At 49.3% G+C, this 26,870-nt stretch overlaps 1 protein-coding gene across 2 annotated transcripts in view; it reads left to right on the forward strand.

The window, feature by feature from the left end:
- LOC139597392 (gamma-aminobutyric acid receptor subunit beta-4) overlaps positions 1–26,870 on the forward strand; it is an 81,897-nt gene that overhangs the window by 29,307 nt on the left and 25,720 nt on the right. For both annotated transcript variants that reach the window (XM_071442700.1, XM_071442699.1), the window contains exon 4: positions 25,696–25,916. In XM_071442700.1, the coding sequence (XP_071298801.1) occupies positions 25,696–25,916 (221 nt within the window). The remainder of the gene's footprint in view (positions 1–25,695; positions 25,917–26,870) is intronic.

The raw sequence follows: 26,870 nt of genomic DNA on the forward strand, positions 1-26,870 counted from the left end.
CCTTCCCCAGGGGCCCCATGGGAGGGGGAGGCTGGTGGGAGCCTCCTGGCAGCTCCTGTCCAGTTCCTCCCTTCCTGGCCCATGCAGGAGGGTCCTGGGCTGCTTTAGAGCTCTTGCAGTTCAGGCCAATTAAAATCCTGCTCTGCCCCTGCTCCTGCCCCATTTCTCTGTCTCTGGCCTCTCCTGCCCTGTTTCCCTGGCCCACCAGCTCTTCTGAGGAGGGGGGGTGACACAACCTGACCAGTTGGTTTTGTTCCCAAGCTGCCTGAAAAGCCTGAATTTGTGTTGGAATGACCCAGGGGGAAGAGCTGGCCATGAGCCTTTATGTTCCTGAGTGAAAGTTCCTTTTGCTGACTCTGCCACCCTCACCTGAATTCTCTGCAGGACCTGAGGCACCTCACTCCAGTGACAGTGACACTGGGCAGTGTGTGTGGCCCTAGATTTGGGTACAGAGGCACTGGACTGGTAGCTGTGCTTGAGTTTAGGCTCAGTTTAGCAGGGCCAGATGGTTTAACCTAGATCCATCTACCTTGCCTGTCAGGCCACAGCTCAACTTTGAGCCATCTCCTCCCACAGGCTCAGCTTGGACCTGGGTGTTCTGGGGTGCTGGAGCAAATGTCCCCCTCCTGCCAGAGCCAGGATGGACAGGTTGGGGTCTGCACCTGTGCCTTGAGACCAAGACTTGCACAAACATCACTGGGAGGGGGTGAGGGGTTTGTTCTCAGCTGTAGCCACTGCCCCTGTGAGCCTGAGCAGCTCTGTCCCAGCACAGAAGGACAGGGACCTGCTGGAACCAGTCCAGAGCAGGCACCAGGGATCAGAGGGATGGAGCAGCTCTGCTGGGAGGAAAGGCTGGGATTGCTCACCTGGAAAGGCTGGCACAGCTGGGATTGCTCACCTGGAAAAAAAACCAGCTTAGGAGTGGCCTTCCAGTACCTGAAGGGAGCCCAGAAGAAAGGTGGAGAGAAACTTCTTACAAGGGCTGGAGTGACAGGACAAGGGGGAGTGGATTCAGACCAAGAGAGTAGGTTCACATTGGATCTTAGGGAAAGATTCTCCCCTGTGAGGGTGGGCAGGCCCTGGCACGGGTGCCCAGAGCAGCTGTGGCTGCCCCTGCATCCCTGGCAGTGCCCAAGGCCAGGCTGGATGGGGCTCTGAGCAGCCTGGGACAGTGGAAGCCCATGGCAGAGGGCTGGAACAAGGTGATCTTTAAGGTCCTTTGCAACCCAGACCATTCTGGGAAGGCAGCTGAGCCCTGCAGAGGCTGGTGCAGGATGAGCCTCCTGCTGGAGAGGGGTCCATGGGCTACAGGGGCTGATCAAGTGCTTTGTCCAGCAGCTGAGAGCAGCTGTGGCCAGGCACACAGCACCCACTGTCCCAGCAGCACTCTCCAACCCTTGCCATGCAAATGTGGTGCTCTCCCCTCTGCTGTGAGCCCCTGCTCCCCTCGGGCACACACTGGGGGAGAAACAGTTATAACAATAACAGTAATAATGTCTCTGTGATGCACAGGTTTCCTGGCACAGACCTTCCCCCACGTGCTGCTGTGGATCCTGCAGAGTTTGAGCAGCACAGTGGTGGACACTGAGTGCTTTGATGGTGGTGGCATGACTGTGGTCAGGCTGGGCACCACTGTCCATGCCATGCTCCTGTAGATGTGAAGGAATGTCACTTCTAGACTTTGGATTATCCCTCCTGGCTCTCTGTTTGATAAGAAAAATATCTCCTGCCCATCTTTCCTACATAGATTGGGCAGGGAGAGAGGGTGTGGAAAGGTTTGGGGATGGGAGATGAGGTGGCTGTAGGTGAGAACTTATTCAGGACCAAGATTTCTGAGCACCGTGGTGAGGCAGCTTCAAAAAGGGGTTAAGAATCAGAATCATCTTATAGAACAAACATTTAGGGAGCAGAAGAGTTCTCATGTCATGTAAGTTTCCAGGCTGAAGGGATTTTATGTGCATCATTCTTCTGTGAGACAGATGCCCCGGGGAAAGGGCTGTGTTTTACCCCTGCTCTGGACATGGATACTGGCAAGAAAAACAAGGCATTTTTTTGGCATCATGTGTGCTTGGGAAAGGAACTGTGCAATGAATAAATTAAAGGCACACAAGTGAAGCTGGGTTGTCATGGCGACCAAATAGCTTCTATTGTTCCACAAGGAGTGTTATTACTTACTACCCCTTGCAGGATAATTAATTAATCCTCAGACATCCTTTGGGAACAATGGCCCTGGTGCTGGGGCTGGGCAGGCTGAGGAGAGCCCCTGGCTCTCCCAAGCCTTTCCCTGAGACTCCTGGCGCCTGCTGGCTGCCTGCTGGTGGGGAACAAGTGCTGTCACTGACCAGGCATTGCATGCTTCCAAAAGCTGCTGGCCACAGGAGTCCAGCTGCCTGTGGGGCTGTGGAGCAACCCAGCTCCATCCACGAGCGCTCCTTGCCCTCACTCCCTCGGGAGCCGTGTTCCCAAAGTGAAGATGTGGTGACATCCCTGTCCTGGAGGACACAGGGCTCTCTGAGGAGGCAGCACAGTGATGTCCTTCTGCTGGGTGTTCCCAGACACTCTGACACACAGAACACTTTGCCCTGTCTGTAGATGCCATGCATGTTCTGACACCCAAAGCTGATGCACCCCTGTGACCGTGTTCACAGGGGTCTGAGGATGAGGGAAGAGATGAGGATCTGACTCCATGGTTCAGAAGGCTTGATTTATTATTTTATGATATATATTACATTAAAACTATACTAAAAGAATAGAAGAAAGGATTTCATCAGAAGGCTGGCTAAGAATAAAATAGCAAAGAATGATAACAAAGGTTTGTGGCTCTGCTCTCTGTCCGAGCCAGCTGGGCTGTGATTGGCCATTAATTAAAAACATCTAACATGGGCTAATCAAAGATGCACCTGTTGCATTCCACAGCAGCAGATAACCATTGGTTACATTCTGTTCCTGAGGCCTCTCAGCTTCTCAGGAGGAAAAACCTTAAGGAAAGGATTTTTCATAAAAGATGTCTGTGACACACCCCCAGCTCCCTGAGGTCCATTCCCAGATCCTGTGCCATGCCAGCTGCAGGGTGTTCAAAGGTACAGTGGCAACCTTCTCCCTGTCATGAGAGACCAAAACTGCAGCCTTTATTGTAAAAAGTGTCCCCTCCTGGTCCATGGCAGCTGCTGCCTGTGTGTGGTCAGCCATAGTTTCAAGCTCACTTTCTGGAGTGCTGCTTTCTTGCTGTGCACCCCCCTGAGCATGGCCAAGCAATGCTGGGCTGCAGCCTCTGTACTTGTCAGTGATTAGAAGGATTATTTGCTGAGCCAAGATCAGTGACATCAATTGAAATGTCTGGGGAAGGATGCCAGGGGCCAGGACAAACAGGTATTGGGGAGGGCACGTTTGAGTGGCAGACCCTCTGGGAAGTGCTGATCCATGAAGATGAAAGGCCTCACTGGAGTCTTTTCATCTCCTGTGCACATTTGCAAGGTGGGGATTTGGAGGCAGGCTGAGAGGAGGAATGTCTTCCTGCTGCTGCTGAGTAGCTCAGGTGAGCCATGAAGGACAGAGGGACAGCTCTTCTCCTTTGAGGTGAGCTGGGATTGAGTTGCAGTGAGCAGGGTGATACCTGGCATGGCTGCCTAGTGTCACCCTGATTTTTTAAGATTTTCTAAGCCTTCTGATGTTTACATTCTTGTAACAAACTTCCTCACACACTTTCTGTAAATAACTCATTGTTTTGCATTTTTTTATGGAGGAGGAAAATTTGATGGACTGTTGGTTTGTCCAGTGTCATTGGAGAGGTGGCACTGTCACCCTCCAATCCACTGTCACTTTTGGAAATCTATAAATGCTGGAGTCAGAAATTAAAAATTCTCTTTTTACCTTGGAAGAGCTGCGTGCGCATTGTGTTGCTTCGTGTCCTATAGCGACAACCTAGAGCAGAGGCCAGCCAGAGTTAAAATAAAAAAGTGTTTATTAAAGGCCTTTAACAGGCACACCCTGGGCAGTGCAGGAGCCTGGCAGAGGCTACACCCAAGATGGACAATGGTCATGAGTTCTTTGGGCAGATACAAGTTTGCTCTATTTGCATATCAGAGGTTCATTCCTCAATTACAGCTTCAGGTAATGAAGTCACATTCCCCCAGTTTGCTTCCCCCCTAATTTACTTCTGTTTATACTTTTTGGGGCTGTGATGGTGTCCTTGGCTCTCAGGCCTGGAAGGACTGTTCTGTCTGACCAAACTGAAGAGAGCTTCCCAACACTCTGTATGGAGTTCAGAGCTTCACACTGATGCAGTGCAGGATCTGAAAAAATAGAAAAGCTAAAGCTTAGGGCATCAAGGGAACAGCCTGCAGGTGTTTATGGACTCTTGTAGGTGTGCAGTGGCACGGGGGCAGTGACACTTTCAGGTCTCTTGGTGTGGTGCCAGGTTCCTGAGGAGTCCAGCAGCATTTCTGAGCTGGGGAATGAAGAGCTCTGGCAGTGTGGAGCTCGTGTCACACCCAGTTGGAGCAGGCTGGGGGTGTCTGTCCTTGTGCTCTGTGGCCTGAATGCTGCCCAGAGTCACTCACCTCAAGGGTCTGCTTCTGGGGGTGCAGTTCTGGTGGTGTCCAGCACCAATGGCTTCAGAAAGAGCCTCAGGTCTTCCTTCCATCCAGCTGAGGACTGGCCTGCTCAGGGTCTGCTGTATATTCCTGCATGGTGGGACTAGACCAGAACTAATCCTTCCAAAGCAGCCTTTTCCCTCTCTAGGCAATCTCTGGGGATGTATTTTTCTAGCAGCAGAAAGTTCAGACTCTCTTGAAGTATTAATGAACTATTTCAATAAGGAAAACTACCAGAAGTTTTGTATGCATTTGAAATAAGAGGAGGTTACCCTTCATAAGGCTTCAATTTTCCTGCCCTATGATCTGTGCAGTCCTAAACCTGCTCCCTCCTGCGTCTGCACACCGTAGACAGCTCGGAGCATCCAGCCATTATAGTCATGATTTCTTTGTGCCTCCTATAATTTATTCATCCCAAGATGCTCTCCTACATCTGCAATAACATCATTTCAGTTTGTTATAGCACCAGCTTTAAAGTTTTATAAACCTGGTGACAAGTTGAAAAGTTACAAGAGGATTGTTGCAGAGGGCTAGTGTAGGAAACAAGGCTTCCAGATAAAAACATTTGCAGGAAGAGGGCTGTGAAAGGAAGGATGCCTGTGGCATTGCCAATTCCTTTTGCTGGGGGACAGCCTGTAGTGGGAGGGGTTAGGGGCCAGGCCATGGGGCTTGGCAAAGCTGACCTCGATGGTTTGCTTCAGAATGGGCTGGGTTGGGAGGAATTTAAAGCTCATCTCATTCCAAACCAGGACACTTCCCAACAGTCCAGGTTGTTCCAAGCCCCATCCAACCTGGCCTTGGACATATCCAGGGAGTGCCACAGCTTCTCTGGGCAGCCTCTTCCAATGGCTCACAGCTTCCCAGGCCCGTGCCCCTGCTGCCAGGCTGTGCCTTGTTGGAGTGACTGCTCTGGTGCTGGCACTGGATCTCTTGGAGGTTACAGCAGGAAGCATCGTGGCTGTTATTGCCCAACTTCTCAAAGCTTGCTTCAAAAACAAGCTGTCTGGTTTGGCAGATTTCCCTGCTCAAGAGATGTAAAGCATGTCTCCAGACAACCATGAGCTGCAAGGGTTTTCAATTGGCTTCTAACCCAAAATGAAGTGGACCAGGTTTTGTGTAAGAATGTTCTTGACCAGGACAGTTCATCCTACAACCTATTATGCCATCATCAGTGGGGCATCACTCTCCTCACTACATTAAATTTTCCATCTTTTGGGCATGCTTGAAATAGGCTTTGTGGTGGAATGTGTCCTGAGCAGGCTTTGCATTTCTGTTTCTTATGGAATATATGTACACCTGCAATACTAGACAAACCCAACTTTCCTGCAATGTGCCCTTGAAAAGGATTTTCCGTTGCTGTAGATACCTTGAGCCTTAAAAACCAAGATTTTAAAGAAGAAAGTTCTACTATTGTGCAGTGCCTTTTAGTACCATCTACTCTCTTCAAATGTGTCAGTGTTTTCCTTAGTCTTGATTGAAAACATTCTGTTTTGTTGCTGTCTCTTTTCAATTGAGAAATGACATGCAGATACTCCTCAGTCTCTATGTCCTTGGGTATCCAAATGTTTTTTAAAAGCAAAGGTTAAAGCACTTAAATCCTGCAGTCAGAGTTTTCTGGAGTTATGTGCTGTGAGACACAAGTATGACATGACACTCCAGTGCTGCAAATGTTTCTCTGTAGCCTTGGGTATCCCCAGCCCTGTGACTCTGTGGTATCTAAACTCTGTGTGTGTGCATACATCACATCTTGGTATTCAAGGCTGCTGAATATTTAGGACTGCCAAAATATGGGAAAGCTAGGAGGTTGGTGCTGAGCTGCAGCTGGTGCTCTGTCATGGTGCTGCAGGGGATTTAGTCCTACTGGATTGCTGGAGGCTCCTGGGATGGAAGAGTTGTAGGTAGCAGAGGGGGCTGTGGGGCCTTGGTGGTGGAGAAGGATTCAGAGGGCATTCATGTTGGATATAAAGAAAATTTTTTTCACTGAATGAGTGGTTAAGAATCTGAACAGGCTCCCCAGGGCAGTGGTAAAGTCACCATCCCTGGCAGTGCTCAAAAATTGAGCAGACCTGGCAGTGTGTGGTGTGGTTTAGTGGCCACGGGGGTGTTTGGTCAAAGGTTGGACCTGATGACCTTGGAGGTCTTTCCCAACCTTATTGATTCTATGAGTCTTGATCTGCTCATGGTGAGGATGGCAGAGCTCTGACTTGGGGTGGGCAATCCCTACAGGCGTGGGCAGGTGGGGATTTGTGCTTTTCTGATTCACAAGGGGCTTCTGTGTGAGCCAAACCAGGGTATTGCAGCAGGCAGCTGGGATGGAGGGTTCCTTCAGGGCTGGAAGGGCCTGTGCCCTCCTCTGCTGGGGTCACACAGCTCCTGTCCCTTCAGCTCCTGGTGTGGGGGGCTGCAGTGCCTGGCATGGCTGGGAAATCAAGCAGTGCTGCTTCTGTACACTAAAACTGCATCTCCTGGAGGGGAGAGTCACCAGGGGAGGCAAAGGCCCATGTGCACACTGCCATCAGTCACACAGGACCTGCTCCCTTTGCTTCTCCAGCAGTGGGAAGTGGAGACACACGACCCACTGAGGGAAAGCAGCAGCATATTGGTGCTATTGAGGCTTTTTGCTGTTGTTGGAGGGGTGTTTGGAGCAATAATAGATGGCTGTGGCAGGGTGGAGAGCAACCTCCAAACCACTCTGGACTTGGCAGCTTTGAGATGGTCTTGTTTGCATGCAGGAGGCACAACTGCCTGCTCTGTGGCTTGTCTGGAGAGAGGGCAGGAGTAGAAATGCACTGATCTCCAGAAACACCTTTGCAAAGCTGATGCCAGGGACACACCTCACCTGCCTTCCTTAGATTTGTGGGTGGGATTGTTTTATCCTAGCAGCAGTGATATCCTGTGAGTGCTGAGGCTTGGGGTGACTTTCACCAGCACTGACACAGCCTAAAAAGCCAAGATCAGATGTGGACATCTGCTCACATCACACAATGCCCTTCTTTAACAGAATTCCCACTGGTTGTGCTGAAACATCCCTTGGACTGAGATGGAGTGTGGGGACAAGGAAAGCATCTGGCCTCAGGGGTGCTCTGCAGGGTGGTGGGGGACTGGGGGCTCACATCTAAACAAGGAGTGGTCCCCTGTTTGCCTGAAAGATGGGGATGGTTCTTCCAAAGGGGTTAAATAAAATAGTCAAGAATAAAGTGAACTCGTGAAGGAGCCTGAAGTGCTCCCCATTCACTGCTTCTGAAATCAGTTGCAAAGAGATTGTCCTGGCCTAAAAGCTAGAAAATAGGTCAGTGTGACTCATATGTCAATATTTACTGCATTTATGGCAGCTTGTAGAAGGGAAAAATCTCACCTGCCTTCCATAACACTTCACAAGTTATCCCATTGCCATGGCAGAGCTCTCCCTGTGCCCTTGCTCCTGGTTCTGCTGTGACTGCAGTGACAGCCCAGTGAATTCACCACTACTTCAGCCCAGTTGCTAAGTAACAAGCCAAAGATCACCATGCAGCCTCTCCAAATGCCGTGGCCAGCTGGAAGCTGGATCTGCACAAAGCCCCAGGAATTCCTTTGGAGACAGAGGTCTCAAGGACTCTGTGCCTGTGGAGCAGGGAGCAGCCTGGTGGAGCAGCAGTCCTGCCACCAGACTGCCTGAGGCTCCTCCTGTGAGGGGACAGCTCCACTGCTTCCCCAGAAGGGCTCCTCTGTGCTCGTGCTGATGGGCTGTGACTTTTTCAACAGTAGTGATGACCTTGGATGAGTATTTTTGTTGGCCAAATGACACAACTTGGCCATAAGTAGGAGGTGAACTGTGGGAACCTTGCTGGAGCAAGACTGAACTGCTGGACAAGGGAATGATTCTCTCTCTTGGCCCTGAAGCTTTTTGTTCTACTCTGCTTGTTTCTGCCTGGGGGCCTTTCAGCATTCACCTGATATCTTAATGGGAGAGTTTGCAGAATCTCTTTGTCTGCACAATGGGAAATTCTGGGTTATGGCAAAGCTGTGGGGTGAACTGGCTGATTCCCAGCTCAGACCTTGGGGTTTGAAATATGAACAAAACCTGGTGGCAATGCTTGTCAAGAGGGATCCCCCATTGTGAGTCTTTATCCAGTTCAGGGTGCCCCAACATAGGGAGCAATTGGCATCTGACTCCATTGATTCAGAATGCTGAACAGTTGATTTATTAAAACTATACTATATTACATTAATACTGTATTAAAACTATACTAGATACTAAAAGGATACTATAGAAAAGATACTAAAGAAAAACCTGTGACTGTCTGAGATAGCCAGGACACAGCTTGGAGTGATTGGCTAATGAATCAAAACAATCTTTAGTAGAATTTAATTGACAAATCACTTCAGGTAAACAATCTTCTTAACACATTCCACACGTGCAAAAACAACAGGAGCAGCAAGTAGAGATAAGAACTGGTTTCTCTTCTTCAGGAAAAATCCTGTGAGAGAGAGAGAGTTATGTCTCTCTGTGTTCAGAGAATGTGAATGCCACAAGTGTTTCCAGGGTGCTGCCCTCCCTGAGGAGCAGGGAGTCCTCCAGGACACGTTGGAGGGCTGAGCTGAGCCTGCTGCAGTGCTCAGGAGCAGAGTTCCCATGCTCTGCTCTCCAGGCAGGTTCCCAAACGGGGCCATTTGGGTGCACTCAGAGCTCCCTGGGCTCCTGGGAGGTGCCTGCACCCCACGCCAGGAGAGGATCGTGCTGGGGGGAGGAGAGGCTGTGGCCGGATGCTTTGCAGCGTGCCTTCAGCTGAACAGGGCTATGCATTGCAGTGCTCCATCTGTTCCTCTAGCAGCCGAGTTATCTTTAGCTCTGAGCATGTCAGTGTTGTATGGTGCTGGTATGAACCACTTCAGCTTGCACCCCAGCATTCCTGTAGTAGTTAGAATTCCTACTGCAGAAAACTGCCTAGGATAATTCACCCCCCCCCCCCCCCACCCCTTCCTGCCTTGCTTAAATTTTTATTCATGTTTTCACATGGGCAAAACTCCCCCCACCTGTATATATTTATATATATATACATGTATTAAAAAGCTGGCTCTATTTGTGAGCAATGTTCCAAACTGCCACCTGTTTCAATAGCAATGTTGCAGCATTGGAGAGGATTACTGCAGAATGCTAAAGTAGCTCTCCCCCCAAGTGAAAGCTTCATCTGATTTGATTGAAAACCAAATTAGACCTTGAGAATCTGACCTTCTGACATCCTGTCATATATACATTTAAAGCACCCAGCAACAGAGAATGTATTTTGTGCAAGGATGCCAGTACCTCAATATAGAACCTAAATCCAAATACGAGTGCTTGCGTGTCGTGCTGCTATTTGAATATGTAAATAAATGGGGCTATAAATAGCTCTATATGTTATGTACATGTTAAGTGAAGGTGGCAGATCCGACAGCTGAATGGCTCTGCTGCTTCTGAATGCTGGGAGAGGCTCCCTGCACGCTCCCCACATCTCTCATGTTTGCTCCTACCCCTCTCAGCCTCTCTGCTATCACATTTTTCAGGCCTCTGGAGAAGATCGTGTGTGGGGACAGGAGCTGTTAATATTCTGAGTCTGTGCTGAGTTGCTAGGCTACAGAGGAAAAGGAACATTCAAGGAAAAGGGATGGTGGAAGGAAGAGGGTCTGCTGAGCTGCTTGGAGCTCCAGAGAGGTGCTCTAGTCAGATGAAGGGATCATTTTGGGGAAGGAGGGCATGCATGCATGTGGGATGAGCTGTGGGTAGTCCCTGCTGCCCTGGCACAAACAGAATCTCAGGCCAGCCCCAGCCAGAAAAAAATGGCAGAGGAGGGAGTAAAAGGCAAAATGCACTGGCCCCTCCCACGTCACTGCTTGCCAGGTGTGCACAGCTGCTCTCCTGCTGCCTGTTCCAGGCTGTGCTGGGTCACCTGGCTGAGCATGCCATCTCACACACCCCTGCCTGCATGTCCCAGGGGGTGCTGACCTCCCAGCTGAGGCTCTGGTGAGGAGGGAAGCAAAGCCAAACCATGCTCAGTGCTTACAGGTTGGATCTCACCTCCTTTTCCCTCTGCAGCACCCTGCTACCCCAGCATCTCCTGAATCTCCAGTGTGATTGCAGGGGAGGGCAGCCTGTGCCTGCTGTGTCCCTGACCACCTCCTTTGATGCTTTCCTAGGTCAATGATACAAAAAGCATTGGCCCCTTTATCCATCAAGAGTTTGTAGCTAGGTTTGCAGGGGATGTGAGGTTTTACAATACAGAAGCTCCTGTCTGAGCCTCATTTTTGCCAAAAAGGAGTGTCAGGTATTCAGCTGTACCAGCTGTGAGCCACCAGACCCTTCAGGTGCTGTGTGTTCCACTCTTCTGGAGGGATGGGTTTGCCCTACACTTCTCTCTGTATCAGATGCCTCAGAAGAAAAAAAAAATAAATAAACAGTGCTTTTGGGTATTTTTATTATCTGGATACTTTATTTACTGAGCTCCCGTGGGCTCCGTGCCAGCTCTGCAAATAGAGCTCCTTGGCTCCAGGACTGTTGGTCCTGGTGCTGCAGCGAGCACTCACTCAGCGTGGACAGGGACTGCAGCTTGTTCTCCCCATCCACTTGGCTGTGATGTCAAAGTCTGCTCTGCTTGTGGACCTCCACAGCCTGCTGAAACCTTTTTTTTTTCCCTTCATGCATCCTGCAATAGGCTTGACTTGTTCAGCAGAATCAGGAGTGTTCCCTACAGCTGCAGTGTGAATGCTGTTTGCAGTGCTACCAGCACCCACACGTCAGGGTGTCCTCTGGGACTGTGCTCTGGGATCCCACAGGCAGCACTGGGGTGGATGAAGTGGGAGAGGACCAGCAGGGTCCACATGGTGGGCACTGCTGCTGACCTCAGCCTGGGCTGGCTCCCTTGGCTTGAGCCTGGAATAACCATGGGCACACTCACCCATGGATGGAGGAGGAGGTATCCATCCATCAATCCATCCATCCATCCATCCATCATCCATCCATCCATCCATCCATCCATCCATCCATCATCCATCCATCCATCCATCCATCATCCATCCATCCATCCATCATCCATCCATCCATCCATCCATCCATCCATCCATCATCCATCCATCCATCCATCCATCATCCATCCATCCATCCATCCATCATCCATCCATCCATCCATCCATCCATCCCTCCATTCATCATCCATCCATCATCCATCCATCCATCCATCCATCCATCCATCCATCCATCCTCCATCCATCCATCCATCATCCATCCATCCATCATCCATCCATCCATCCATCATCCATCATCCATCCATCATCCATCCATCCTCCATCCATCCATCCATCCTCCATCCATCATCCATCCATCCATCATCCATCCATCCATCCATCCATCCATCCATCATCCATCCATCATCCATCCATCTATCCATCCATCCATCCATCATCCATCCATCCATCATCCATCATCCATCCATCCATTATCCATCCATCCATCATCCATCCATCCAACCATCCATCCATCCATCCATCCATCATCCATCCATCCATCCATCCATCCATCCATCCATCATCCATCCATCCATCATCCATCATCCATCCATCATCCATCCATCCATCCATCATCCATCCATCCATGGATCCATCCATCATCCATCCATCATCCATCATCCATCCATCATCCATCCATCCATCCATCATCCATCCATCCATGGATCCATCCATCCATCCATCCATCATCCATCCATCCATCCATCCATCATCCATCCATCCATCCATCCATCCATCATCCATCCATCCATCATCCATCCATCCATCCATCCATCATCCATCCATCCATCCATCATCCATCCATCCATCCATCCATCCATCCATCCATCATCCATCCATCATCCATCCATCCATCCATCCATCATCCATCCATCCATCCATCATCCATCCATCATCCATCATCCATCCATCATCCATCCGTCCATCCATCATCCATCCATCCATCCATCCATCCATCCATCCATCCATCATCCATCCATCATCCATCCATCCATCCATCCATCCATCATCCATCCATCCATCATACATCCATCATCCATCCATCCATCCATCCATCCATCCATCCATCCATCCATCATGCTGGCATCTTCTATGACAGTAGAAATTCTTCCCTAGAACAGATCCATTGATGCCCTGCCCTTTCCAGCTGTCCCAGCAGGTCTGGGCAGTGCTCTGTCCACCCCACAGCTGCCAAAGCTGATTGCTGGCCCTTTCCTCTAACACCATTCCCTCCCACTGACATTGTCACCTGAGGGGCCACAGATGCAGCTGTGCAGAGTATTCACCTGCAGAAAGTCACCCCAGACACAGAGCCAGGTCTCTGGGAGCAGGAGGCTGAGGGTTTGCAGGGGAGATGGTTTGCATCAGTTTGCTTGCTCCTTGTTTTTCCAACCCCAGAGCTGCCATCCTCTCTGCTGAGACCATGCCTGACCTAACTGAACCCCCGTGTCAGAAGTATGTTCTGTTCTTCACCATCTACTTCATCTTCACTTCTTCATGTTCTGCTCTTCATCATCTACTTCATCTTCATCTTCACTTCTTCATGTTCTGCTCTTCACCATCTATTTCATCTTCACTTCTTCATGTTCTGTTCTTCACCATCTACTTCATCTTCACTTCATGTTCTGCTCTTCATCATCTACTTCATCTTCATCTTCACTTCTTCATGTTCTGCTCTTCACCATCTATTTCATCCTTCCTGGCTGATCAAATTTTGCTTTCTACACCAAACAAACACCAGTCTAAGTTTTTGGTCAAGCCAATCTGTGCCAGCCTAGCTGAGGTGATGGTTTCATCCAGGAGGTGTTAGTTGTCTTAAATTATTTAAAGTATTTGTTTGCCTCTGGCTAACTCCTGGGAAATGACATCTTTCTAGCAATTTTCAGGACCTGAAACAGGAAGCCTTCCTTCCCTGAGTTAAAGCAATGTCTTCAAAGCCCAGTGTGCCTTGATGTTGTTGCAGAGTCTCGTGGTTTCAATGCTCAGAGCTGGATATACTGCATTTTATTTTGCCATGTAAAGTAATAACATTGCTTTATTTATAACATGAATTCCTACCTCTGCAGCCCCAGACTGCACTGGAGGTCTTGACAGCAGAGGGAATTACAAGCTCTGTCTAATTTTTTTCCTCAGGGAGGAAAAAATAATTTCTGTGTTTACACATTTAGCACTTGCCCAGAGATGTGGGGGAAAAGTTTAGGAAGCATCACTCATCTTCCAGCATCAACTTTCCCTTGACATAATCCAGTTTTCTTCCTCCATCCTTCTGAGAGCTTTAGAAACTGATATCTTCACTAGTCACTGTTCAAACATCTCACTCAGATTTAATTTGCTCTAATAGGCTGGTTGTTGCATGTTTAATTAAATACCAAGTAATTATTAAAAGCATTTTTGAGCTTTCATGGCTGTATATTAGATATGGCAATATGTGTGTACAGGAGGATGCTGGCAGCACAGGCTGTGAGGCAGGAAGGAGAGGGAAGGGGAGCAGACAGGTGAGATTCAGGCACCAGCACTGTGGAAGGCAGTGGGGTGGAGGGTTGGGTTAGTGCAGGTCAGCAGTGGAAGGTGAAGATGGCCTTGGAAAGCACCAGGGTTTTCTGTGGTGGGTCAACATAATCTGTTTTAAATCACCAAGCACTTCACACCAAAAAACATCTTGTAATAAAAGCAAGTTCTTGGATTCCCTTTCCCAGCTCTGCAATGCCTGGTCATAATTCTTCTCTGGGACTCCACAGAAACAGAGCATTAATGCTCATGTGTCCCACACTGTGGGCATGGGTGGCCTTGTGCATGCCTGGGGAGAGGTTAAGGGAATTAACAAAAGGGGCTTATTAAGATTTTGCCTGAAGTAAATATGGTAATGGAGAGAAGGGACTTGGGAAGGCTTGGAGCAGCCATTTGGAGACATCTGATGCTCTAGCAAAACATAAATGTGAGTTCCTTATCAGTTCCCAGCCCATCTAGGATTAGAAGATTGTGTAACAGCATCCCTGTCTTCCCCCAAAATGGCCAAATTCATGTAGTGCCTTTCCCAAAATTTATGTATGGCCTTGCTTCTCTGCCCTTAGGTGGGTGTCTGGCCAAAGTGTGCCCTTCTGGGCTGGTTTGCCATGGCAAACTGCAGGAAACAAAATGTGTCCCCATTAAGTGGCTGCTCTCTGGAAAAGGCAATTTCTCAGGCTGTGGTGGGGTTTGAGAGCAATCCAGCTAGAGGTGCAGAATCAGGACAATTGGGGGCAGGAAGGGCTCTGGCTTGGCCTGGCTGCTGGCCCTTGGGGAGCAGAGGGAGGAGAGCAGCCCTCAGGAATGGTGTGCATCAGCTCCCAGATTTCACAGCTCAGGGTAGAAAGTGCCTGGTGGTGTTTCCAAAGCCTGAGGATGATGTGCTGCAGGTGGTGATTTTGGGATTGCTGCCTGTAACTCTGAGCAGGGTTGCTGTTCTGCCTGTGCTCACAGAGCAGGTGATGCTCATCCCTGTGCCCATCAGTTCTGCCTCTTTCCCCTTGATCTCTGCTCCCAGCAGGACTGGGGCAGCTCAGCAGGTGCTGCCTCCTGCTCAGACAGGGCTCTGAGGTGCAGGCTCAGGACTCTGGAGGCCTTGTCCCAGCAGATCCCTTCGGGCCAGGACCCAGCTATGTCCTCTAGCTGACACCTGCAGGGCCAGCACCATCCCAGGTGCTGCAGGGACAGGGCCAGGCAGGAGAGAAATAGGGCAACAAAGCCACACTTTCCCTGCACACCCTGGGATGTTGAGGATATTGCAGACACCTGTCCCAGTTTCTGGTCATGCATTCAGCAATTAAACACATGCAAATTACTGCAAAAGTAGATCAGATTAGTGAGGGGAACATATCTATGCAAAGTACTTCTCAGGTCTTGAAGAAAATGAGTTCAAGAGCACACAGACCTGCAGCACAGAAGGGCACAGAGTATATCCTAGAAGCCAGCCCCTCCTTGCACTGCTGGAAGTGTGCTCTCCCTGATTCCCAAGTCAGTGCTGACATCTGGCTATTCAAAAAGAAGGAAGGTGGGAAAAGATTGTGTCTTTTGGCTGAAGTGTAGGGAGAAGGGCAGTATCTGAAATATTTGTCACTTTATGTACAACAACTGTCACGCAGAACTTCAGACTCGTAAGCTGGGCACTGGCACTTGCACCAGAACAGAAATTAAAAGCAGCATTTTGGCAGGACGCTGCCCCCATGAAAAGTACAGTAAGTACAAAAGCTGCTGCCTCCTGCCTCCTGCCTCAAGCAAAGGTGAGAGTGTGAGCAGCCTCTGTGCTGTCTCAGGCTGGAGAGGCTGCTGGCAGGGATTTACTGATGGCAGGTTAACTGCTGCTCATTGAGGTCTGGGGTGCCTTCGTTTGTCTGCCTGGAGATGGACAATCACCTCTGTGATCAGCTTGCTGGGGAAGGGCTGTGGCCATTGTGCTCAGTCCTTCCTGTACATTCCTGCAAATTCTTGTACATTCCTATCTATTCCTGTAGATTCCTATATATTCCTATCCCTGTAGATTCCTATATATTACTATATATTCCTATATATTCCTATATATTCCTACATATTCCTATGTATTCCTGTAGATTCCTATATATTCCTATATATTCCTATATATTCCTATATATTCCTATGTATTCCTGTAGATTCCTATATATTCCTATGTATTCCTGTAGATTCCTATATATTCCCGTAGATTCCTGTACATTCCCATATATTCCTGTACATTCCTGTGCATTCCTATATATTCCTGGATTTTCCTGTACATTCCTGTATATTCCAGTGCCTTCCTCTACATTCCTGTACATTCCTGTATACTTCTGTATATTCCTGTACATTTCTCTACATTCCTGTATGTCTGTACATTCCTGCACATTCCTGTGCATTCCTGTATATTCCTATATATTGTCTGTACATTCCTGTATATTCCTGTGCATTCCTGTACATTCCAGTGCATTCCCATATATTGTCTGCACATTCCAGTACATTCCTGTATATTCCTGTATATTTCTATATTTTCCTGTACATTCCTATATATTCCTGTACCTTCCTGTACCTTCCTGTATATTCTTATATATTCCTTTACATTCCTGTATATTCCTGTATATTCCCATACATTCCTGCACATTCCTGTATATTTCCTATATATTCCTGTACATTCCTGTACATTTTACACCATTCCAATTCCTTGCAGCTGACTGCAGGCAGATCCTGTCTTCTCCCCTTCAAAACAATTCCCCTTCTTTCTCCCATCCCCTCCTTCAAATGAAACATACTTGAGGACTACTTTGTCCTTTAATTTCTTTCCCAAGAATGACGGGAACAGGAGCTGGTGTTTAATCATCAAAGAAGTTGAAGCCAGCAAACTGTTCATTAGTCTCTGGCAGTGGCAGCTTGGTTTTTACTAAGTCAGATGTTCCATTTTTCTCCCTCTTTCTGGAGCATCTTGGCTTTCCTAATGTTTTTTTGTGATCTTGGACAAGGAGACCATATGTCATTTGCTTATATAGGGAAGGACTTTTATTTGGTTGCTTCTCCAAAAGGAGGTTCTTTATCAAAGTCAGGGGGGGAAAAGTCAAGTGGTACAGCCAGAGCTAGAGGTGAGTTGCAAAACCTCCTTTATCCCTCATGGCCAGAGCCCTGCAGCAGCAGAAGAGCAGTGCCCACTCTCCCCTGCAGGAAGTTATTGTTCCCAGTACCCCACAAGTGCTTGGTGAAGGAGCCTCCAGTAACAGCCTGGAACAGTCACCTTCACTTCCAAAGCCCCACTGAAAGGTATCCAACTCTTTTGTCATCCACAAAAATGGACCAGGCACAAGGCAATATCTGTGTTGCCAGAATTGCTGTATTCTGAGCAAATATTTGACCTCTCCACACACATTATTCTTTCAATTTCTGGTCCTGGTGCCTGAGTCTAGCGGAGCCCCTAATGAGCCTGCACACTTCTGCCCCTGGACTAGCTCAGTGCTGAGGGTTCTCTAGGTCACAGCACGAAGGAAAACGATCTGACCCAGCCTGCCCACGAGGTGTGTCTCTCAGGAGCTGTGCTGGGCATTTGGGGAGCAGCTGCTGGGAGTTCTGTTCAAACATGGGAGCAGTTGGAAGATGGAGCCTTGCAGCAGCAGGCTCAGCATCCTTGAGCTGTTCTTTCCTGTGAGTTCCTTTCCATAACAACTTGAATTTATTTTCCATATTAATGCTTAGACCTTCCAAAATACTCTTATGCTCCTGACTTCATGCTTTTGTAACATCTAATTGCACAGGCTCTGTGGAAAGTTATTTCCATTACCTTGCCTTCAGTCTATTCTTGTGCAACAACCCATTGCTGAACGTCAGACTGTGCCTGAGCTCTGCTCTGTGCTTAACCCCTGCAACAGTTCTCCCTGCCTTACTGTCTCCTGCCTCTATCAGAGCCTCTCAACTAGTTCTGAGAGTGTTTGTGGTTATTTGTGCTCTGATGAGTAACCCTGAAGTGTCTAAAAGGAGGTGGGACACTGTGAGCCTGAGAGCACAAGGTTGTGGTTGTTTACCAGCTTAATACATGCACTACAGGGAGTTGGAAAAGAGAAAACCTGACTGGTACCTGTTTAAAGGGATGTGCAAACAGTGAAGGACTCACAGCCACAAGACTGCAGATGCCAAAGGTTGAATATTTTGAGAAATAAGATTAGCTCTCATAAGAGAAACAGTGTCTTCAATTAAGAAGGTACCAGCTCTGACTGAGGAGATCCTTAAGTCCAAATAGCTGCAGAATTAAGTATCACAACAAAGACCCTTTTTAACTTCTATTCCCCCCTGCCATTTCCTTCCTGTTGCTGAAGACAGGCTCTGACTGTATAAAGACTTTTGGTCTGACACATACACCTGTGTCTGCAAACCCAGCACAAACACATTTGTAAGAGCTACACGTGTGTTCAGAGCATGTTTGTGTCCTGCAAACTGACACAGGACTGCAGGAGAAGAGGGGCCCCTCGGTTTTGTATCCCTCCTGTCACTGCAGTGACAGAAAGGGACAGACACGATGCCCCATGGTGCCTGAACTGCTCCTGCCCACCCCTTGCTGTTCCCTGATCCGTGGGCAAGGAGCTTCAGGCTCCCAGGCTGAGCTGACTCCCTGAAGTGCTGTGTCCTTGGTGGTTTGGGCACATCCCTGCACACCATTTAACAGCTATGGCTGGCCCACCAGCAGCTGTTCTGTGTCCTCACGGAGTTATGGTGGCTTCAGATGATATCTGCTGCCTCCATCCTCAGCTTCCTGCTGCCTCCCAGGCTGTTACTGCTCCAGCAGCCCCCAGCCTGTGCTGCCCATGGCAGGAGTGGCTCCTCTCCTGCTTTAGTCCCCTTCCCAGGTTCACAAGTCCTTCACTGCCTTGTTCCCCCCAAACTGTGCCTTTCTCTGCACAAGCAAGTTTGTTCCTGTGCTCACACCTGGCATCTTAGCCTGGGACACTTCTCCAAGAGGCAGCTTTGGTATCGTGTGGCAGTGGGTTCATTTCTGCTCCTGGGCTGGACAGAGCCAGCACCACAGGGAGGGGTCCAGGGCCAGGCCAGGTTTGCTTCCCAAGGAGCATTTCACTCCCAAAAGGGGCTCTGTGAGGTGGAGGGAGAGAAGCAGCTTATAGGATAGATGTTAATAAAGGTGTTTGAAAAATGAGCCAGTGGAAATTCATTCTTGAATTCATAGCAATAGTGCCAGCTTATTTCCCTTCTTGCTGTGACTCAGCTGCTGTTCCCTCAGACTTCTCTGCCCTGTCCTCTGAGAGTCTGGGGAATCCCTGTGCATGCTTGGCTGAGTTTGTTGCCTCTGGGGTTCTGCAGGAAACACCTTCCTCCATTCATGCCCCTGCCGTGTCAGCACTCCAGCCTCTCACAGTGCATACCATCTTTGGTGTGGGGGCTCAGCTGAGCTTCAGGACTGGCTGTAGTTAGCAATATCCTCTCAGCTGGAGATGGATTTTAGCATTCCTGTCCTCAGCAGCAGGTAGGACACCCCATCATCCCAACATGTGGGCCCCCCAGGTAATCTCCTCTTCCTTCTGCAGGGTGTTTTGTGTCCCTCCAGGTGAGCTCTGCTCACAGGGGAGCACCTCTGCACCATGAGTGTCTGCCGGCTCTCACCTCTGCCCTGTGTGCCTCACAGAGAGAGAAAAAAGCCTTTGGAAAGGCTTTGGAGCCCTTGGGAGTGGGGGCATCAGGGGCTGGCACTGGCAGCTGGCACAGAGCTGCTCAGCAGAGCCAGGCATGTGCAGGGATCCCTCAGGGACAGCCAGGCTCACAGCTCCCCAGCTTTTCCAGCAGCTCAGGTGCCATCTGAGCCGCAGGAGGGGAGCTGGGGTGCCCAGAGCCATCCCACACACAGCTGGCATGGGAGGGCAGCTCAGGGATGCTGCTGCTGCTGCTGCTGCTGCTGCAGGGAGTTGAAGTTTTTTACAGAAAAGGGATAAAGTTCTGGAATGGCTGCCCAGGGAGGTGGTGGAGTCCCCATCCCTGGGTGTGTTTAACAAAGCCTGGATGTGGCTCTGGGTGCCAGGGTTTGGTTGAGGGTTTGGGGCTGGGTTGGACTCAATGATCTCAAAGATCTCTTCCAGCCTGGTGGTTCTGTGAATTCTGTGAAAGCCCTGGGAGTGCTGCTGGAGCTGGGAGCTGCTGGGTACCACACCTTGGGGACAAACCAAGGGATCTGGCCACTGCTGGGCTGGCAGAGAGGGAGGAGAGGCTTCTTTTGAAACACACAAAGCATTTTAGCAAAGAGGCTCCTGCTTTTTAGGTCAGTGAGCCTCAGCAGGGCTGAAAGAGCTTCCCCCTGGCCAGAGCTGGTGATTCTGGCATTTCAGCTCCCACAGGGGGATGCTGGGCAGGGCAGGGCAGCCTGACATGGCCAGCTCAGCTCTGGTAGCAAAGCCCAGCTGGGCAGAGTTTGCAGGTATCTTTGCAAAGCTTGCTTTTCCTTGGGATGGGAAAAGGGAGAACAAGGGGAGACATGCAACTTCTGGTCATATCCACCCTTCAGAAGCTCCCTTTGTCCTGTTCCAGCTTTTGTTTTTTAAAAAATGAATTCCAGGGTCACAGTGAACACTTTCCAAAGTGCAGTTTCTGGTGAGGAGTGGTGTCTATCTCCCTACTTCCAGCCTCACCTCTCCTCCCCCCAGATGAAGCAGGAGCTTGCACAGGGTGGCCTGGCACATGTATGCCCCTTCCAGTGTGGGTCCTGCCTTCTATCCCAGTGCAGATCACCTTGGCAGGGCGAGCTGGGAGCTCCCCACAAAGCTCTGCCAGACTCTGGCCCTGCCTGAGCATTTTATGGTCCTCCACAGAGACCAGTGGGATCCATCATTTGGAAGCATTTGTGTTGCTGCTGGAGCTGCCCTGGTGCAGGGTGGAGAGGGGCTGGGCTGCCAGTTTAGAGGCAAGGGAAAAGTCAGATTTTCCTGCACCTCTCCCATTTAGAGACAAGGGAAAAGTCAGATTTTCCTGCACCTCTCTCATTTACAGACAAGGGACAAGTCAGATTTTCCTGCACCTCTCATTTAGAGACAAGGGAAAAGTGAGATTTTCCTGCACCTCTGTCATTTAGAGACAAGGGACAAGTCAGATATTCCTGCACCTCTCCCATTTAGAGACAAGGGACAAGTCAGATTTTCCTGCACCTCTCTCATTTACAGACAAGGGAAAAGTCAGATTTTCCTGCACCTCTGTCATTTAGAGACAAGGGACAAGTCAGATTTTCCTCCATCTCTCATTTAGAGACTAAGGAAAAGTGAGATTTTCCTGCACCTCTCTCATTTAGAGACAAGGGAAAAGTCAGGTATTCCTGCACCTCTCCCATTTAGAGACAAGGGACAAGTCAGATTTTCCTCCATCTCTCATTTAGAGACAAGGGACAAGTCAGATTTTCCTGCACCTCTCATTTGCTCCTCCAGCAGCATCAGAGGAGAGCTCTGCTTGCTGGGTGTGTGTGCAGAGGCAAAACCCCTCACTTAGCCCTGCACAGGCAGCAGGGACACCCAGCTGTGCTGTCCCACCAAGGTGCCTCAGGGGTGAGGTGGAAGGAAGAGCTGGAGGGGTGTGAGAGCTCCAGGTGTGTTTAACTCAAGGTTCTTCACTGAACCTGGTAAATTGGCCAACTGCTGCCAGCTGGTGCCTCTGGGAACCCCAGCTGGTGTCATATGTGTGGCATCAGCAGGCTGGTGAGTGTCATGGATCAGTGGGAGGTTTGGGAAAGCCTCATATCAGCCCAGTGACAGAAAAAAACCCCAACAAAGGCCTCGTCATCCGAGGCTTGGAGGGAAATCAGGCTCAGTGCTTGATTCCTGAACCCATGAACCCCTGCATGCCTTGGCTCCATCTGGCCATTGTGCTGCTGCAGAGCAGTGCCACCCTTGTGTTCCTCTGCAAGGAAGGCTGGGATTAAGGTCCCAAGTGTCACCCTTGTGTTCCTCTGCAAGGAAGGCTGGGATTAAGGTCTCAGCAGCTCTGGAGCCTGGCCAGGGTGTGATGTTAGGGTGGCACATGGGTACTCCATGACTGCCTGGCCCCTGGAAATGGGGCATGAAGGGGCAGGCAAGCTCACTGCTTCTCTCCTGCATTCTGCCCCTCTCACCTGCTGCAGGGGCCCTGCCAGTGCTGCCTCCAGCCTCAGCTGTGCCTGCCCTGTCCCTCTTGCCCATGGCTGGGCTCTGTCCGTGCCATGTCAGTGCCCCTTGTCCCTCCTGGGAGGGCTGACCACTGTGGGGTGGGCACCTGCCCTGCTCTTCCTTCTGCCCAGAAATCCTGCCTGCTGTTCAGCAATGAGATGAGAGCAGCAGAACAAGAAGTGGAGCACAGGAACCAGCAGAGAGAGAGGCTGAGGGAAACCTGAGGCCCTGCCATGAACCATGTTATCAAGTTCTCACCTCCACGATGCTGCCCAGAGAAATCTGTTGTGCCAAGGAACCCAGGAAGGCTGGAGAACAGAGCTCAGCCCTGGGCTGGGCTGGCTGCTCTTCCCAGGAAGGTCTCTGCACCTGAAGAGCATCCTCTAGCTGATGGCAGGGTGTAGCTTCTCTGTCAGCACCCCTCTGAGCCTGTTCCATCAGCCCTGGGAACACAGAGGATGTGTTTCACCAGGGGCATTGTTCACTTTGTAAGCAGCTTGCCCTTTTTGTCTTCTGGAGATCAGTGCCACCTCTTGCCTGCTGCTGCTTGAAGGCTGGCAGGAGCCTGCAGTGACATCAGGGTGGCCTGGTTAGGGGTGAGGTGTTGCAGGGCTCTGTCAAGGGTTAGGGAAATGCAGGTCAGTGAAGGAGCTTGCCAAGATGTGTGGGTGGAGTTCTCAAAGGGGGGAATGGAAAGGATGTCTCTGTAGCCAAGTGTCCCACAGGCAGGGGATGAGCCTGTTACCAACAGCAGTAAGAGGATTCGGGAATTTGGATGCTCTGCTCCTCTGTGCTCTCACTGCAGTGCAGCCCCAAGCACCCTGGGAGGGGTTCTGGGGGAAATATCTTCCTTTGCAGGGTCCTGACCAAATGAGAATGTTTGTGCCCCAGAGAGATGGACTGTGAGACTTCTGAGGCTGGAGTTTAGAGTCCTTTAAAAAGCAGAGCAAAACAGCTCCTTGGCCAGCAAGCTGTCAGTGCATCTTTGTTCTTTTCAAGACAGCCCAGCAAGTGACAGATACAGCTCTGTATCTGGTGTGCTCCACAGATTTACACCATGACCTTTCAGATGTGCATGTGGCTCTGGGTTTCTGAATCATAGTTAGATACCCAAAAGCTGGCATTATCTGTGATGTGGGATTATTGGAGCTTGTTTTCAGAGGTGTTAATCAAACCTGGCTTTGAATGAAGGCTGTGGGAGAAGACAGGCAGGCAGATGCCTCAGTGCTCAGCCCAGATGTTGGTGCATGAGCAAGCTCCTCACCAGCTCCTCCCTGGGATTTGCAGAGCAGAAAGGCTCATCCTGCAAATTCATGTGGTCAAGGAGATTCCTGTGGCACTGCAGGGACTGCTTGAGAAGAGACAATGTGTCTGTGATCCCACCTGTTCTAGATCATCTGCAAAAATGCTTTTAATATGGGTCTTTTTGAGCTGAGTCTCATAAGATCTTGGAGATCTGTTTCACACCCAAGGTAGCTCAGCTACCTTAGAAGGCTTAAAATCAGCAGGATGGCTTCTGTGGTAGTGTTAAAAAGGTTTTAATAAAAGGCAAAATAACAAAACTCTTTACAGAGAAAAACTGAGCCAGGTGCCAAAGGTCTTTGCCCCTAGTAAAACACCTCACAAAAGTCATTCGTTTCTTTGTTCTCTTCTTTTTCTACTAAATTGCTTAGGCAAGACTTTTTAGCTTCTGTCCAGTTGGCTATCCTTAAGTTTGAGATGAAGTCTCCTAAGTCCTAGGAGATGTCTTTTCACCTAATTGAGAAGAGAAACTTCTAGTCTTATTTCCTTTTTAAGGGACAAAAGATAGATTTATCACTCTGTCAACAAGAAGCACATTCCTATAGCTTTTTATTTAAGGACTTGGGGAAAAATCTCTGACTTCTGTAAGGTCACTGTCAACAGGACTTGTGCTCACTTCCTAATCAATCCATAGCTTTTAATGCCATCTGGTTTCCTCCAAAACTCTTATCTCCCAGCATATTTAAGACCTGCTATGATAATGTTTCCTGAGAATGTTTCCTGTTGTTGGTGTGTACAAGACTCCTTCCTGTACTGCTTGTTTAGCTGAGAAGAAGAAGAAGCTGTTCTATTATGTGGCACCACAGTGTGCCTCTGAACAGGCTGATCCAAGGCCTCTGGATGTGCCCTGGATGTGCCCAGCAATGGGTTTGGCTTCTGAAGAGCAGCAGCCACCAACAGCTCCTGCTCCCTTCTGTAAAATTCTGGTGTTAGCAACAGTTTGAAGTGTCAGTTTTCTCTGTTGGACAGGAGGAGAGCAGGAGGTTTGTATGGCATTGTGCTAGCTGGGGATGGCTTGGGAATCACAGAATTATTTAGGCTGGAAAAGACCTCTAAGATTGAGTTCCACCTGTGACTGACTGACCCCAGCTTTGTCAGCCAGACCATGGCCCTGAGTGCCACATCCAGTGGTTCCTTGGACCCCTCCAGGGATGGGGACTCCACCACCTCCCTAGACACTCCATTCTGATGTTTAACAACCCTTGCCATGAAGAACTTTCTCCTGATGCCCAAATTTATGGGGAATTTTTCAGGGAACTGCCCCTTTGCCAGTGGCTCGTGCTCCACTGATGACAGATTTCCTCCCCTTATGCCCCTTCCTGAGAACCACCACGAGCTCCCAGCTCAGCTCCCATAGTGAGGCAAGTGCTCAGAGCTTGTCTTGGCTGGCCTGGCCTGATCTTCACACCTTGGCCTCGAGGTGAGGCTCTCCCTGTGCCCTTTGGAACAACCTCAGCTTCCGCTGAAACCAAAATTAGCTTTTACCAACTAGAGGAGCAGTGCCTGGACATGGGTGGATTTCATTTATGTGACCTTTGTGTGAGGGAAGTGGGGAACAGCCCTGGAAGTCTTTGCTGGGTAGCCACTGTTGGCTAAAATTTATTCCCCATAAATTTGAGCACCCTTTGGTGCTCCCATACCTGAACTGCTGCTGGTGGTGCAGACAAGCTCTCAGCAGGCTGGGACAGCAGGGCTGGGATGCAGTTTTGCTTGATTGGAAACATAAATGGCAAGGACAGGGGGAGCAGGGGACAAAATGTAATGGTGTTTTGTCCCCTGTAAAACATGGGCTTGCTCCCATTTTCACAGAACGAATCGCAGCGCACACCCCTCCAAAAAAAAGAGGAAAAAAAAGAGAAAAAACCCAAACTAAAACAAAACAAAACAAAAAAAAAACAAAAAAAAACTGAAAAAACCCAAAACAAACCAAAACAAAAAAATGAAAAACAACAAAAAACCACAAAAAACCCAAACTAACCAAAATAAACCAAAAATAACCAAAAAAAACCCTCAAAAAAACCCTTAAAAAAGTGTTGGAGGTGTAGACCCACCCATTTGGGTGCTGAGGAGCCGGGGGAGGTGTTGGCAGTGGTTGGAGAGGGGCTGGAGCTGCAGTGGCCCAGGCTGACGTGTGCCCGTTTCTCTGCCAGGATTACACCATCACCATGTACTTCCAGCAGAGCTGGCGGGACAAACGCCTGGCTTACAACGACCTTCCTCTCAACCTGACCCTGGACAACAGGGTGGCTGACCAGCTGTGGCTGCCTGACACCTATTTCCTGAACGACAAGAAGTCCTTTCTGCACGGGGTGACGGTGAAGAACCGCATGATCCGGCTGCACCCCGACGGGACCGTCCTCTACGGCCTCAGGTGAGCCCCAGGGTTTGCTTTAATGGCTCCTGTCTGTTGGGAAGGATGAAAGTTGGACAAGAAAGTCTCACAGAGAGAGAGGTGTGCTTAGCAGAAAGATTTTTGAATGTAGAATCTGAAGAAGGAATAGAGATGGAAGCAAGTTTTGATAGAGAAGAAAAGAATTGCTGAGCCAGTCTCACTGGCTAACCAAGGGTGTGTTAGTTAGAAGGGGTTTTTATGGCTTAGAGCAAAGGATAAACCCACCACAAACGAGAAGATGTTTTTACCAAGCAGAAAGACAGCACAGGCAAACAAGGCAGGAAAGCTGCAAGTAGAAAAAAGGTCTCAGAATTTTCCACTGCAAGAAAACTGAAAAACAACTTCTAGCTTAAACTGTAATGTACTGACTTTGAGTGATTGGAGAATAGTAACATGAATATGGTAATTATAATAGTTATGATAGGCTATAGATAAAAGTTAAGGTATAGATTGGTTCTCCTGTATGAAGATGCTCAGCAAAGAAAAGTATAAAATGCATTGTAACCTAAACCAAAGGGTGTCCAGGCCTGCCTGCAGCTGGAGCTGGCAGCTGTGGGCACAGCTCTGTCACCCACAACCCTGGATGCTGTAACCTCTCAGATACAATAAACTGCATTTTGGAGAGTCCCTGGAGCCCCACATCCCTCATTCAGGCTCTTACTCCTGTCAAAAATCACACCTCATTTGAACTTCTCTTGTCTCTAAAAATATTCTGGCAAGGCAAGAGCCCAAAAGATACTCCAGTGCTACGCAGTTTTGTGTCTCTGTTCTTTCTCCAAGCTGGAAATGGCTGTTTCTTTCAGGCCTCCAACATTTCCTGTGCTGCTATAGATGGATGTTGGAGAGGGGAATAGTCTGCTCTGGGCGTTTCAGGTCACTGTCATTCATGTTGCATAACACTTCCATTTGAAACATTCATTTTCAGTTGCTTAT

This window comes from Agelaius tricolor, unplaced genomic scaffold (genome assembly GCF_023055355.1).
Source record: "Agelaius tricolor isolate 1412-34295 unplaced genomic scaffold, bAgeTri1.0.p SCAF_17, whole genome shotgun sequence".
Classification (NCBI taxonomy): Eukaryota; Metazoa; Chordata; class Aves; order Passeriformes; family Icteridae; genus Agelaius; species Agelaius tricolor.